The 13,482-nt window shown below is 39.4% G+C and overlaps 1 protein-coding gene and 1 long non-coding RNA gene across 3 annotated transcripts; one reads left to right on the plus strand and one right to left on the minus strand.

Annotated features, from left to right (window-relative positions):
• Positions 1-1,104: 1,104 nt before the first annotated feature.
• LOC141817674 (GRAS family protein RAM1-like) lies at positions 1,105-3,744 on the plus strand. Of its 2 annotated transcripts, XM_074705311.1 has the most exons (2): positions 1,105-3,370; positions 3,439-3,744. In XM_074705311.1, exons 1-2 carry the CDS (start codon positions 1,273-1,275, stop codon positions 3,537-3,539), a joined length of 2,199 nt encoding a protein of 732 aa, XP_074561412.1. In that variant the 5' UTR covers positions 1,105-1,272; the 3' UTR covers positions 3,540-3,744. The 2 variants fall into 2 exon arrangements, with proteins under 2 accessions (XP_074561412.1, XP_074561411.1); XM_074705310.1 differs by having other exon boundaries at positions 1,105-3,744.
• A 4,947-nt stretch (positions 3,745-8,691) lies between these two features.
• LOC141817683 (uncharacterized) lies at positions 8,692-13,051 on the minus strand. Its single transcript, XR_012600850.1, has 2 exons — positions 12,525-13,051; positions 8,692-9,073 (listed from the first exon to the last, which is right to left on the minus strand). It is a non-coding gene; the product is annotated as an uncharacterized LOC141817683 (long non-coding RNA).
• Between the last annotated feature and the right edge of the window lie 431 nt (positions 13,052-13,482).

The raw sequence follows: 13,482 nt of genomic DNA on the forward strand, positions 1-13,482 counted from the left end.
ATTAGTGTCTTGAATATTATATATATATATATATAGATTTGATCTCCTGCGCTCCGTTATCCTGCGCTCCCCGTGCGCGACGCAATCCAGACCGTCCGTTTATCCGATCGACGCACAGTGTTTCTCCTCGGACGTTTGCTCCTTCACCGCAGCTGTTCACCGGCGTCCGGCCATCTCCGGCCACCGGACCGGCGCCGATGGATGCGCAACTCACCGGCGCCGGGTCCGGTGGTCGGATTCCGGCCAAATTCGGCCGGAATCCGGCCGAATTTCGGCCGGAATCGGCCAACAGCTACTGTTGGCCGATTCCGGCCGAAATCGGCCGGATTCCGGCCGAATCACGGCCGGAGACCGGCCGCGGTCGACGCGCCGGCGCCGGGCGCGTCGACCGCGGCCGGTCTCCGGCCGTGATTCGGCCGGAATCCGGCCGATTTCCGCCGGAATCGGCCAAAAGTCGGTCTGTCGCGTTTCTGGCTGGATTCCGGCCGGATTCCGGCCACAATCCGGCCAGAATCCGGCCCCGACCGGAGCGCCGGCGAGCTGGCTTTCCAACGTGTCCGGTCCGGCGGGCGTCGGTGACCGGACGGCGGCGCGACGGCGGTGGAAGCGGCGATGGGTCGAGGCGGTGCGCAGGTGTCGCGCAGTGGGCGGTGCGCAGGAGATCAGTTCTATATATATATATATATATATATATATATATATATTAATACTTTAGGAAAGCACCGGGACCAATTGAGGAAGGTTTAATTCATTTAAAGTGATATTCGATAACTCTCTTTTAATAAGAATAATAATAATAATAATTTATCTTTGGTATCATTTATTTTTACGTATCCACTGATGCAGATGGATGAACAGAGAGCCAAAGCAAGCAGTCCTAAAACTACGAGGAGAGCGGTGCAGGAAGCCAGAGAGAGAGAGAGAGAGAGAGAGAGGGGAGCACGGAATTGGAGACAGGGACGTGGGAAAGGCTCCTCTGCCACTCCCACTGCCCCATCTCCCACAGCCTATCCACTTGTGATATCATAGAAGATATATGAAATAGATCATCTCAAAGCGAAGTATAAGAGAGGAGAGAGGAGAGAAGAGAGAGGAGAGGGGAGGCAGACGGAAGAAATTGGTGGAGAATGGAGAAAGAATGAGCAGGAAAAAGAAGTGAGCATGGCTCGTGAAATGAAGAGGGTAGCTAGCTAGTTTCTCAGATTATTTTCTTCTCTGTAGAATCGAGCTGCGAGGATTTATTGATCTGAAGTGTTGTATGAAGTGGTATAGATGAGGAGTTTGCCTTTCCATGGCCAGGGGAAACGGGGCTCAGAAGCTGGGGAGAGAGTGTTAGAGGGGAAGCAAGCTTTTTGGCGGGTGGATAAGAGAGTGGTGGAACCAAGATCGGTGCTTGATCACAGGAGCCCCAGCCCTCCCACCTCCACAGCCACACTGTCTTCTTCCCTGGGCGGCTCCGGCTCAACTGACACCGCCGGAGTGGCGGCGGTCTCTGGCGACCCCACCGACAAATGGGGCCTCTCTGACTCCGCCGCAGAGGAGCGCGGCGGTGCGGGCTGGAAGGAGGAATGGGCGGCCGAGCTGCAGGCCGTACCGTCTGGCCTCGAGGCGGGCGGTGCAAAATGTGGCCTTGGAGTCGACGACTGGGAGACGATGCTATCCCAGGATTCCCTCGTCTCCCCCGTTCGCGAGCAGAGTTTTCTTGGTTGTATCGTGGGCGACGGCGACGACGACCCTGCCTCAGCCCGTTTTAAGCAGCATCTCCTCACTCATGGTCTGCCGGATTTCGACGTAGATGATTGCGGCTTCGGATTGGGGATTCTCGACTCAGGCAACGGAAGTATTGAAGACGTTGGTGGTGGCTTTCCGTTCACGGGTAGTAACAGCTGGGTATCGCCGCCCTCTAACTGCATCGGCATCAAGGGCACCACCGTTGATATCATCCCCCAAAACGATAGTCAGCTAATCTCGCCGCCTCTTCCACCGGCGGGCAACTTCTCCTCGCCGTTCTCTTTTCCACCGGGCATTTACTTACCGGAGCCCTTGGAGGACAAGCTGCAGCTATTTTCCTCAAGCTTTCTCTTAAACCAGCAACCAGCCACTCCGAATCCGTCCTTCTTTCTCAGAGTAGGGCAGGCAGAGCAGCAGCAGCTACCTCCCCTCCTCGTCCCTACCCAACCGAAGTGCCACCTCCCTATAGGGGACGAATATATGACGAAGCTCCCTTTTCTTGCATCTGGTGGTAGCTCGGGCCTCTTCCATCGGCGGCAACCGTACGAGAAGCAACAGCAGCATCCGGGATTTTCTCCGCAGCAGCTCCAGCAAAGACCAGTGACACCCAAATTGCCAATTTTCGGCGATGATGCGACAACACCTGCAGCGGCGCAGCAGAAGCAGCTACAACAGGCACTGGTCGACCTGCTTACGGAAGCTGCAAAGATGGTCGAGGCTAGGAATTTCGCTATTGCGCACGGGATATTGGCGCGGCTCAATCACCAGCTCCCCTCGCCAGTGGGGAAGTCCCTTATCCGCTCTGCCTTCTACTTCAAGGAGGCACTGCAACATATACTCTGTAACAGCCCTAGTCCTGATCTTTCTTGCAATTTGTCCTCTCACCATCAGAAGAGCCCATTGTCTTCTTACCTGTCGGCGCAATTTGACATTGTGCACAAGCTCAGTGCCTATAAGACATTCTCTGAGGTCTCTCCCATCGTCAAATTCTCCAACTTCACCTGCGTTCAAGCCCTCCTGGAAGAGCTCAGTAGCTCTGACCGCATCCACATTGTGGACTTCGACATTGGAGTTGGCGGACAATGGTCTTCATTCATGCAGGAGTTAGCACAGCGATGCCTCTCTTCTGCAAATCCACTGCGAATGCTGAAAATAACAGTGCTTGTGCCTAATTACTCCCAGGACAACCTTGAACTCCACCTAGTTCGTGACAATCTCACCCATTTTGCGAGTGATCTTAATATACCCTTTGAATTCTACTTCCAAAGCCTGGAATCATTTGATGCCTTGGGGCTCCATGTTGCTGGAGGCGAAACTATTGCTGTAAACCTCCCTGTGGGCTTTGGAAGCCTTCCCTTAACGTCCATCCTTTGCCTTGTCAAGAAGCTTTCTCCGAAGATTGTTGTCTCAGTTGACCAAGGTTGCAATCGGAATGACTTGCCATTCTGGCAGCATTTCCTCCATACTTTTCAATCCACCATAGCGCTCATGGATTCCATTGATGCATCTGGGACTAACCAAGATATGACAGCCAAGATGGAGAAGTTCCTGCTTCAGCCAAGGATAGAAAGTTCTGTTCTTCGGCGATACCTTGCTCCTGACAAGATACTTCCCTGGAGAACAATCTTTACCACCTCAGGTTTTATCCCTATTCAACTCAGCAATTTCATGGAGACGCAAGCTGACTGCCTTTTGAAGAGAGTGCAGGTGAGAGGGTTTCATGTGGAGAAGCGTCAGGCTACACTTTACCTCTACTGGCAGCGCAAGGAACTCGTCTCAGTGTCTGCCTGGAGATGCTGAAGGTATAACTACCCGGTTACAGCCATGTTATCCTTGTGTCTGATTCTTGAATATCTGTAGCAAAAGTTGGCAATTTAGGTAACTCCCTCTTGGTTTTAGATGTTTTCGTTACTGTTGTCTAGTTTGTTATATCATCACCTTTTGTTTATGTTCATGTAATCATAGATGTATTTGCTTTAAGCAAAATGACATTGGAGCATTGGATCTGTTGGAGATACATGTGTTTGTTTCTACCATGTCAATGGGTTTTCTAATGATCATGGCTTAACAATTAGCCGTATTCTTTTGTTTGTGCTGATAATATGATTACATTTGGACTTGCTTCTAGGTCATCTTCTCTTTACATCAGGTATCGCATAGGATCTATAAGACAATCTGTTGTGTGTTTTCAACTTTAATCAACATTGAAATTTACTGTTCATGAATATGAATTGTGTGTTAGATGACTTTAATTAACTTATCAGACTAATATGCTGGTGTATAGTATCTGCTATATACCAATAAAAGAAATTAGATAACAGTTATGATCATGCATGCTTACCTGAAAGATGAAAACTGTTAGAGCTATCAAGATTAGGAACCAACCCATGATTTGTGAAATTATTATTTTTGAACATCAAGTTATCTGCTATATTATTAGTTAATGGCTTAACTTGAAGAAATGCAAAGATTTGGTTAAATATTGTCCCTAAAGCAAGCTAGGTTCCTTTTAATTATTGTCCATGAAGCATGACAAGTTCATTGAGAATGTGTTTCTTCAAACAATCTTAATTGAAGGCCTTTGTCATTGGCTATTTTTTAAGTTTTCCTTTCCTTTAACTGATCATTCTTGGAGGTTCTTCCAGATCCAATTTTATACTAAACTGCTGATATTGTTCATTGAACTACCACTATTCATTCGATATGCTTATCACTTTTCCTCGAAACATGTAACGATTCTTTCCTTCTCTCTGTTTGAAGATAAGTTCATAAGAAAAGAGGTGGTGAGATTGTGCTAGCTAGACTCATCAGATTTAACTTCTCCCAGAATGAAGTTCAAAATAGATTTTGTGTTGGTCAATCCACTCATGTTTCTAAAGACCTAAAGTTTTCTTGGCACTTTTCTAATGATTGGTGCATTGATTGGTAAATTGTCGACAGGTAAAACTTAAGAAATTTGTCTATGGACTTGTGAATGTAAATTCTAATTTGTTGCAAATTTTACTGGTGTTTTTTTTTGAACTTTCACTGATCTACAGGAAGCCCGTGTGAGTTGATTTTGACAGCTCGTGGCATTGCTGCATTCCCACCAAATGAAGTTCTTTTTTGGTATCATCTCCTGTATGCTTTTCAGACCCAAAAAGAAAGAACAATTTTCACTTTAAGCTACAATGGCATGATCACCATGGCGAGGGCTTCCTAGTTGAGAACTTTTAATTTCATTCTTGAACATGGAATTCATTCTGGCTTTGGCTCACTAAATTTGCCTCAAAGTTCAGTTTTTTCTTTCTACTCGATCGATACTGCCCTCGGAAGAATAATAAAGAGGATCAGAGTTCAAATTTCAAACGGAATGAATATTCTGAAATTCGTCTACTTTCAGGATTACTTGGATGAAAACGTTATTATCTTTAATTAAATTAATCTTTGAATTGTCCCAAAGCTGCCAGTGACTCTGGTATCATCAGCATGCTGCCACCAAAGATGAGACTATCAAGTAAGCAGCTCCAACATTGACCAGTGTCTCCCATTAACTGAGACAGACATACATGGGTCGATGTCACTGTAGAGAATGTGATACTCTTCTCAACTTTTGTCCCTTTCAAGCATATTGACAAAGTTCTTCAACAAGAGGTTAGTGAATCATCCTGCAAGCTTGTCAGTGAAATGTGATGTTGCATACACAAATTCTAATGTACTTTTTCTTCTTCCCCCCCCCCCCCCCCCCCCCTGGAACATTTGTCTACAACTTTATCATTGTTTGATCTAAACAATGAGAACTCATTCATGGTCAGACCAGACCAGACCATTGGTGGAGCTGAATTATTACTTTTCTCTTCTTGATCTTTCACATGCTCCTCATCTTCCATTACTGAAACATCTGGTCTGAAAAATTATTTCTGAGCAATTTCTTGTGTGGCATGGAGTTTGAAGCCTTGTCTTACAACAATGGGTTTTGTCAGTGATGGACAGGTTGGCAAGGGCAGGCTGCTACTAAGGCCAGGGGGTGTTCCATTGGCGCGATGCTGAAGAAATGGACTGGGTTGAGTTTAGGGTTGGAGAAAGGCCCCAAAGATGGTGACGGCACACTGCTGGAAGTCACTTTCGTGTTCAGAAAACAAAAGCAGAGCGCAGTGTGTCCTGATGGTTACAACCATCAATGTCCATGTCCCATGCATTAAGACCTACCGTCCAAGGAGCCTTCTGGATGAAGCCACAGCCTTGTGTATGGAATTTTAGCCAAAATGGCATGCCCTTTAAAGCATTGTACAACTCAAATTCAATGAAGGATAGTAAAATTCCTTGAATTGCCAAAAATCATGGAGAATTCTTTTTCTTCACATGTTTTCAAAACTCTGACAGACTTAACTGATCTAGTGAGTTTGTGAGATCCAAGTTAAATAGGTTTCATCCTTTCTTTTGTAGATGCCTTGCCTTTACTCCTCCTCACTTAGTGTTTTCTTTATACTCTGATGATCAAAGTGCGTAGAGCCAACGCTTCACTTCCTTTTCCACTCATGCAGTCACAATAACAATATCAGATGGAAGTTGGCGAGCAGTAGAACTCATGGTGTGTGGCTCTCTCTTTGTGGAGCCTCCTTGGCACTTGCACTGCCACAAATGGCTGATGGTGGAACAAACAGAGAGGTGATTTGTATTGTAAATGTTGCTAGTGAAAGCATGGTCCCATGAACTTGGAAGATTCATGCACTGACTTGGGCCATTTGAGCTTCCAATCACATCTTGTCAACTTCACTTTCCTCTCTTTTGATTCCTTCCTTTCTCTCATTATTTCTTGGCAAAAGTGAGTCAACTCCCATCACCACCCATGTCTCTTTCATGTGGATGGTGGTGATTTTTTTTTTTTGTGTGTGTATCTTCATCTTGTTCTTCCTTCAATGCTTTGCTAGGTGTTGCTTCATGTACAATTTATGGCCAATATTTTAAGGTGGTCCGCGGTGTGACTCTTTGGCTCGCTCACTTTCGGTTTGTATGTTTTGAGATGCTAGTTGTGAAGGTCGACTAGCTTGGATTGAGACCGACAAGAATTATAATAATATTGTAGTCTAGCCTTAACCTACTCCAAAACTTTGTTTGAGTTCAACTTGGCAAATAATTCAAATTAGTCTTTCGCGTCTATGACTATTATACTACCCCTTCGGTTCATCAGCATCATACGAATCATCCAATTAGCCATTATTACATGTGCATTCGTGTATGGGGAATCATATTCTTGCTATTTGAAATAGCAAAAAGAGTGGAGCACAATCAATGATTTCGATGAGTTAAAAGCATATGAACTTTATATGGCTAGCTAGCTCACCATGAGTGGAAGAACTCGATTCCTTGCCATCAAAAGCGAAAATGCCTTGGCCAATTGATGCAAACTAAGGTTATATCATGTCGTTTTGTTCTTTTTTGCCTACACAATCCGAATGATAAACTTCCAATTCTAAGATCTTGTCTAACGACGTGTTTCATGAAAATTAGTAAAATTAGAGAAAAGTTATTCCCATAAGCATGCACGAGGCACACTTACTTACAATAAAATTAATGAAAACCTAAAAGTAAAAACTATCCATGAAGACCAAGGTGCCAAAGATTTTGTTCTCCTCATCGACATCCTTTAGAACTTTAGAGATGCTTGAAATATCCAACAAGCTTTGCCTGCCCTACATGGCTTGTACCTTTAAAAAAGTGGAGAATATCTTTTGTGTGTGTTCATCGAGTAGTGTAAGATTTGCCGTGAGGCACTTGGCCATCGAAAAGCAAGGACACATGGAGATGCTTTTGTACTTGTGGGAGAAGGTTCGTGTGAAGGACTAAAATTAAGAACACACTTTGATTTCTTAGTGATGGAAAATTAGGCGATCATGACCTAACTATAAATTTTGTAGCTAATTTAACCGATCGATCGATGCATTATTGAGATTCTTGTGGAAGAGTACTGTCTGCATATCTTCTAGTGATTATGGTTTATTTTAATATTCATAGTTACATCTACTAATGAGTGAATCAGGGGGTGGGGTTGCATCTATGGCTGTCCATGGGTCGGATCTCGTAACTAGTTCAACGGATCGGTTATCTGTTGATTCAGATTGTCGGGTTAGGGGTCCATTTAACCGCTGAACTGATTTGATGGATTTTTTTTATATAGATGAAAATTTGTTTAAACTCGTTTAAAAAAATTTCGTTATCGAAATTCAAATTTAGGTCTCTCAAATGAAAACTAAGTATCCTAACCAATTAGATTATAACCATTAATATCTTTATGTGCTAATTAATTATTTAATAACTAATTAATAATTTTATTTTACTATATTATTATTTTTAATAGTTGGAAGAAGATTAAGAGAATAAATAATTTTTTCTATAGTAACAATTCATTTATACTAATATGATTTAAAAATTAAAAGAAAAGAATAAAAGTAATTGGATCATTAGGAAGAAAGAAGTCTTTTATATTTTTTAATGATTAAAATTATTTAATTATTTTTTTATCAATAGTCATGATCTAATATTCACTATTCTTTAAATTTTACACCATCTTTTCTGCTCTATCTCTCACTTTTAAAATCTATATCCCTTTTGACTTCAATTCTCTAATTATAATGAAAAAAAAAATGTATCATCTCAATCTGAAAATAAAATAATCAATCTGAATGAATGAAGATCACATATTCAATTTATCAATGATAAACACAAATAAATTTTAACACCTAAGACAAAAAATACTTATGATAATACTTCAAAAATTTGAGATACTCATTTAAAATCGTCATAAGGCAAAAATTGCAGGTCATTCTTACATGATTATGCATCATCATCACTAACACAATTTCAATGACAAGCACCTTCCCTTGTTTTCAATTTTTTAGAACCACACCACATGGCACGCATTCGTTTAATGGTTTATTAAACCAATGCTTGTGTAACAAGCTCTAAAAAGAAGCAACACCAAAAACAAACAATGGATCAATTGACCTAGTAAATGTTATGTAGATTGATGATTGTTACGCTATCATAATGAAAATTATCCATGTGAAACAACAATATCCTTTCTAAGTTGAGAGCGAAAACCGGAAACGAGACGTAGTACTGAGATTACACACACCCACATAAAGTTTAGCAAACGGAGTGGCCGCGAAACAAATACAAACAGAACCCATGAGTAAGCACCTAACGAAATTAATTGGTCAAATCAATGTGTCCACAGAACAGCTGCAAGAACTGGTCACTTCTTGAACATGTAGCCCAGAACAACTCCGAGCAAGGCAATAATGATCACAAACATCAAGGAGAAGCCGCCTTGTTGCTTGCTCACTTCTCGCCTCACAAGTTCCTGCATAGATCCAACACAGGCAAAAGTTGACTTTGGAGTTTTGGAGAGTTTAAACTTGATTAGCTAACACAAATTAGTGAACTTCTACAGATATATTCATGCGGCCACAAGTATTTTGCTGCCTGCTAAAAAATCCAACCTCCAGAACTGATGACAAAGTCCTTACAAGAAAGAGGCTGTTTAAGTATCATATTAGCTTGGCATGAAGAAGAACACGCAGGAATACTGAGGAAATTAAAATAAAAACATACCACATAACAAGACACAAACAGTGTCCTTTCATTGCATATGTTCTTTTTTCATACATTCTTTAAAATACTAACAGCTGATCATGTTTCCTAGAGTACGTTTCTCACTGTAGAAATGAAAAAATAAACAATACTTTGCCCTAAAACAGAGTTGATTTCTTAACAATGAATGTCATCGTCTATTCAAAGCATACTTTTGGCACCACATGAACAGGTGGCATTGGGCATAAAGGGAAGAGATGAGATTTATAAAAGTCTGTTGTTGAAATACTTCAGAGCAACTGCAGGGGATTTTGTTTCTATATTCATACAAGAGCTGGAACACTGACAGATTCTGTTTAATCCCCATGTTTATAATCACTGAACAGATGGCATTAGGGCAAAAAGGAATACTTTAATGCAACAGCAGGAAATTTTGTTTCTATATTCGTTCAAAAACTGGAATACTCTGACAGATTCTGTTTATTCCATCAGTTGATAGTAGCAGAGCTTTTTTTAAAAATTATTTTTATCAGTATTCAATGCGGTCCAAGGAAAGTCAAGGTTTCAACTAGATCCATAACAAACCAAAGTTCACATTGTAAGCAAGCCCTGGATCTCTAACTGAAAATCTTAGTAGAAGAAAAACTCCAGGATGCCATTGGCTTTCAGCATAAACAAAATGAAGTGAGATAAATAAAGAAATATACATTATTATACAACTCTATGGTGGTAAGCATTGCAACTTGGAACAAGCAATATGCAGATGCAACAAAGTACGCAGGTGGACAATCAGCACATAAAACCAGCAAGAGAAATCTTAGGCTCCTAAAACTTGAATAATAAAAGATGAGACTATTTTAAGAAGATAAACGTCAAACCTACAACTAAAAAAAAAACTACTACAGCAACTATTAACAAGCCTATTAAAAAATCCAAGCGGAAAAATCATTTTCTTGTAATTAAATATAAACAAAAGGACAGGTTTTGAAGATTGATAAATTTGTAGAATGAGAACTTGAATTGGTATATAACATGGTTTAAAATTTCGAGCCGTTCAGGGTTTCAATTTATAACCGGAACAATATGATTTTGATACCGTATTGTGCCGTGCTGATATGATTTCGATATTTTTTAAATATAAAATATATTAATTCAAAATAAATATTTTAACCTAAATATTAAAAATAAAAATTACAAATATAAAATATAAAATAATTTTTTTAAAAAAAATGCAGATTGTGGCGCTCCCACGAGCCCACGGAGATCACCCAGAATATCCGTGATGCCAATGTTGGTACCAATGCCGGGCAACAGGTGGAATGACAAATTTCGCTCATTTTACTCGGCACTATACAAAATTTTAAACCTTGGCACATAATAGTTAAAATTGAACCATATAAATAAAATCATAGCAAGCTCAAGCATATAACAAGTTCCGTAACAATCTAGAAAATAATTACGAGGAATATTTATCGTATTGCTAAATCTAGAGTAAGGGAATCGAGAGAATTAGATTGTGTTAAATGTGTATAAGTTAATGATCAAAAGATTCACATTGATCATAAAGCAATTGAGGAAGGATGGAAAAATTATTCTACATATTATTAAATGATCATTCTTAAGAAAATTAATTTTGGAAAATGAAAATTCTGCAAGGGACAAAGGAAAAAACATACTACCAATTCATAAGAATAATAGTGACATATAATGTATTAGTGATAAGAGATAAAGGGTTATTGAGAGAAGAATATGAGATGAAATAAACTTTTCTACAAAATTTGCTCTTACCTACGCAATCAAGAATATGAGATGAAAAGTTTTGTTAGTTTATAGATGATCATTGTGGTGAGTTTAGAACATGAATGTATATTTAATGTTTATCAACTTTGATACTTAGATTCATTATCTAGACCCTCCTTGGACACTAACATTTCAAGTGGACACTTAATGTTCCTTTCCCTTCACATATTAAAAGTTCTAGAAATAATTGTATGAAAATTTGATCCACACAAATGTATGGTACATATCTAAGTTCGAGTAACATAGTATACCAATGTGATAAAGGATATGTATGATAATGTAGTTTAGGTGTGTTTGGTAAAATGGAATGAAATTGAAATAGAATGAAGGAAAATGATACATTCCATTGTTTGGTTGATTCATCTTTTTTTCGACCAATTTACCCCTTTGGTCTATCTAATTTTTTAATCTACCAGTCACTTTGACGCACTCAATTTGTATGCACAACATTCGACTCTATCAGTTCACTCAGGTTGCCCAACTCATCATGGCCTCATAGTCCCACCAACTCATTCCACCTGATTCACTCATTTTATTTATCTCCATTTTAATTTTAAAATAATAACTTAATCATATTACATTTAATAGAGGTGAATCAAGTTTTCCACCTCTTGATCTATGAAATAAATGGATAAAATTCCCCATTTCTTTAAAATGGATGGTTCCATGGTTCCCTCAAACCATGTCCACTAAGCGTAACAACATAACATTTGAAACTTCACAAACAATGGTCCTTATCATTTTATAATACCAGATGAAATTATAGGTCATATTAAAGAAAGATTTCCTTAATGTATCAACCAGAAGGTAGTAATGTAAATAGATTAAACTCGAAATATGAATTGTGGAAAAAACCATTAGAAACTAAAGATTTAAACAAAACTATATCAGACATGTAAAATTTAGTTTGGTTAAGATGAATGAATATGAAATTCCAAAAAGATAGGGATATCACAGTCCTATTATTCATCAAGAATTTGATATTAAAAAAGACATAATTGATAGAATAAAGAGTGTGCAGTTAAAATCATTTAAAATCATGAGAAGCCTCTAGAGTTTTATTTGGTCGTCATGTGCCTTCTTTATACAGAAAAAAATTACAAGAATGTGATGTGATCCATTGTATTCAAGATGACCAATAGGCTTTATTGTACAAATTTTGATTAGGATTACATATGTGAAGATAAGGAGATGCTGAAGAAAACTCTAGTGAAGATAATTTTAAAAATGATTTACAAGACTTGAATACCACTAGTTATGTGTTCTTGCATAGTGTAAATCCATGTAGCTGATCCTAAAGAGTTGAGATTAATGGCTAGATGATTATAGTGCATAGCACCTTGCAACAGTTTGTCATATGATAATATGCATGTTAACATGAGAAAGAATCTCGGAACATGGTTAACCATGCAGAGACTTACCAATTCCTGTCGAAGTTTCTTGTTCTGATCAATAGCAGAAATCTTCTCCTCTGTCAACTTTGTAAGTAGAGCAATATTCTGGATGAATAAATCAGAAAAAATATAAATGCAAAGACGAGAAGCACTTACAATATCACATTAGGAATCGTGAACTGAAGAGCCAAAAAAGTGTTAATGAGGAGATGAAATTATGCACTCATAAGTATAATCTCAACACAACACTAGATACTTTAAGGCAATATGTTCAAAAACCAAAAGAAAGCAAAAAATTGGAGACACAGTGAACATTTTTTATGCACTCAAGTTGTAATATGTCACAACCTGGTTATTTATATATTCAAAATATCAATTAAATTGTTAGGGTAGTGAACTTGCTCATGTGGTAGCAGCCTATTGCAACTAATGATCAATCAAGTCCACAAAACTTATCTACCCAGCTTTAAAAAAATGTCTTTTTGAGTTAGTCTAGTATATAGGGAATGAACATTAATCATCTAATTGAGTTCAGAATGTTGGAAACCAAATGAAAATAATGAACTCTTTACCTAGAAGTTACTTAGGTAAAATTATCAATAAATTAACTTGACGAAGTAAATCAAACATCAAATTTCAATATGATATAATCATTCAAGGATATTGTTAGAATATTTAGGGTTTCTAGAATAATTCTCCTGGAATAGGTCTCTATGTTCGTGTATAAATAGGGGCTTATTCTTTGTAATAAAATAAGATTTTCATATTCTTTTACATGGTATCAGAGCGAAGGTTGGCTTAGGTTTAGGTTTATCAGCCAAACCAAGCTAAATCCCCTTCCTTCTTTTTCTTTCTTTCTGTTCACCGCCGCCACGCGCCTTCCTCGCGTGCGCTCGCGTGCAATCAGAATCGCGCCTTCCTCGTTGTTCGCTGCTCGCGGCAATCAGAATCGCGGCGTCCTCAGTCTTCCTATCGCGCTTCCTCT

The sequence above is a fragment of the Curcuma longa genome, unplaced genomic scaffold, assembly GCF_044706935.1.
Source record: "Curcuma longa cultivar G26 ecotype Majalengka, Jawa Barat unplaced genomic scaffold, ITB_CL_G26_1.1 contig_21523, whole genome shotgun sequence".
Classification (NCBI taxonomy): Eukaryota; Viridiplantae; Streptophyta; class Magnoliopsida; order Zingiberales; family Zingiberaceae; genus Curcuma; species Curcuma longa.